This window comes from Atta colombica, unplaced genomic scaffold, assembly GCF_001594045.1.
Source record: "Atta colombica isolate Treedump-2 unplaced genomic scaffold, Acol1.0 scaffold210, whole genome shotgun sequence".
NCBI lineage: Eukaryota > Metazoa > Arthropoda > Insecta > Hymenoptera > Formicidae > Atta > Atta colombica.
This window is the reverse complement of record NW_017259306.1, coordinates 2,224,181-2,226,369: the sequence shown is the minus strand read 5'-3', so window position 1 is coordinate 2,226,369 and position 2,189 is coordinate 2,224,181. Positions and strand designations below refer to the sequence as shown.

At 28.6% G+C, this 2,189-nt stretch overlaps 1 protein-coding gene across 1 annotated transcript in view; it reads left to right on the top strand.

Annotated features, from left to right (window-relative positions):
* Positions 1–2,189, top strand: part of LOC108687704 — a 34,757-nt gene that overhangs the window by 30,757 nt on the left and 1,811 nt on the right. The window contains 1 exon segment of the mRNA XM_018193621.1: positions 683–1,591. Within this exon segment, the coding sequence (XP_018049110.1) occupies positions 683–1,591 (909 nt within the window).

The following is a 2,189-nucleotide window of genomic DNA, read 5'->3' as shown; positions in this document are numbered from 1 at the left end:
TTTTTATTTTTTAATATATACTTATTTTTAAAAAATTAGATTGCAATTTACAAACAAATTACCATGAATTTTGTCGGTCACTTTATCAGAAAGCACTGATACAGTATCACGACAAAGTTCACGAAATGCTAATTGGCATTAGCAATGGATCACGACACAGCGATAACTTGCAATCTCTGTTTAAAGTTGACAAGTTTCAAGTAGCTCAAAATTTGCGTGCTTTGCCATATTATCGTACATTAATGTGATTCTTTATATATTAATATTTTATATATTAATATTTGTGATATTTGCATACAATAGTATTTTTTTGTTAATTAAGATTCGTATGGCTATCAAAATATATTGTGACATTCTGATATTTTATAATTTTAAGTATACAATAATTTTAATAATTTCTTAAAATATTTCATTAATCACATATTTTCTATGCATCTTATACATATCTTTGTTATGTATATACACAATATTGTTTTTATTAACATACGATATTCATTATTTTTATTAACTTATTATGTATTTTTTTTTCATTATGTATGCTTTTTTCATTATGTGTATTCTGTTGAAATTTGTTTAAAAACATTTAATAAACGACATAAATTTCTCTCTCTCTCTCTCTCTCTCTTTTTCTCTTTCTTTTTTTATTCCTTCCTTTTTACTTACATGTATCTTTTATTTATAGACATTCATTGAAACAACATCGTCAATTCCATCTTCAGTGCCTGGTACGACGCGAATAACGAATACGCTGGCTTCTCAAGATGTATTAACGCAATACAATATTAATAATATCAATCGTACGAAGCAGGAGTACAATTTTTACAACCAAGGCTATGATTGCATAACTCCGAACAATTATCACTTTCAATCAAACAATAATACAACTTCTATCATCTTTCCCAATTCAACTCGTCAGGAAGATAATAAATACGAATCACCTTCGTACACTTTGCCAAATACATCGATCTACCAATACCAGGATGCTGTTTATAAAGGAAATCGTGAATATTCAATGTCACATAACAATACATATACAGCACTATTAACGCCCGAAATAATGACCGACACATCATTAACAAAGCAAAGATGTCATTGTCATCAGTTTGCAACAGTTGATTCAATCCACCAATATTATCGTTCATCAAATCCTATTCTGTCACAAGAATTATCGGAAAAAGCAACCAACTCTCAATATATATTAGAACATAATTTTTATAATTCAATGAGATCTTCGGAATTTCAACTTCAAGGCTTTGTACACAAACCAAATAAAATCAACAGGAAGAAATGCGAGTGTCCTAATTGCATTATGAAAGAGGATAATGCCCCACTTGGTAATGACGGCAAAAGGCAACACATATGTCATATGTTAGGATGTGGAAAAGTATACGGCAAGTCGTCACACCTCAAGGCGCATATTAGAACGCATAACGGGGAACGACCATATTCCTGTAGTTGGCCTTCCTGTTATAAAAGATTCACTCGAAGTGATGAGCTGCAACGTCACTATCGCACGCATACCGGTGAAAAGAAGTACTTTTGCCACAAGTGCCATAAAAGGTTTATGAGAAGTGATCATCTCAAAAAACATATAAAGACGCATGAGAAGGAAAATAGAAAATCTCGTGCGATCAAGAATAACATGAATAAGAAGAGTTTGCTCGAAAGCATCTCTGTAGAAATTTCAAATTCCTCAACTTCTTCTCAAGAATATTGGAAATCCTATTCATACACTTCTTCGTGATATTTTGAGGATTTCTTAATAATAGTTTATGAAAACTCTGTATTATATATAATTTTATATAATTTTTTTAATGATTATTTATTTTATACTTATAAAATAAATAATCATTATAAACCGTATCATATAGTAATTAAGGTAACTGAATGTAAGTCTCTAATAAATTTAAATATTATAATATTAGGACTATTTGAATCGCTAGATGTCATATGCGAACTTTGTGTACAAAACAATAAATAAGTCTACGTTTAAAATTCAACTGAATGAATATATTTATTGTATTGTATAAAGTTCGCATATGACATCTAATGCGACTTGAATAGTCCTAATATTCTAATATTATATTATATAATTTCATATAATCTAACAAAGATCTAATTCTACAAAGTACGATATTAAATTTAAAAGTCAATTTTCTAAAATATTTTTAAAAAATTTTTCTTAAAAT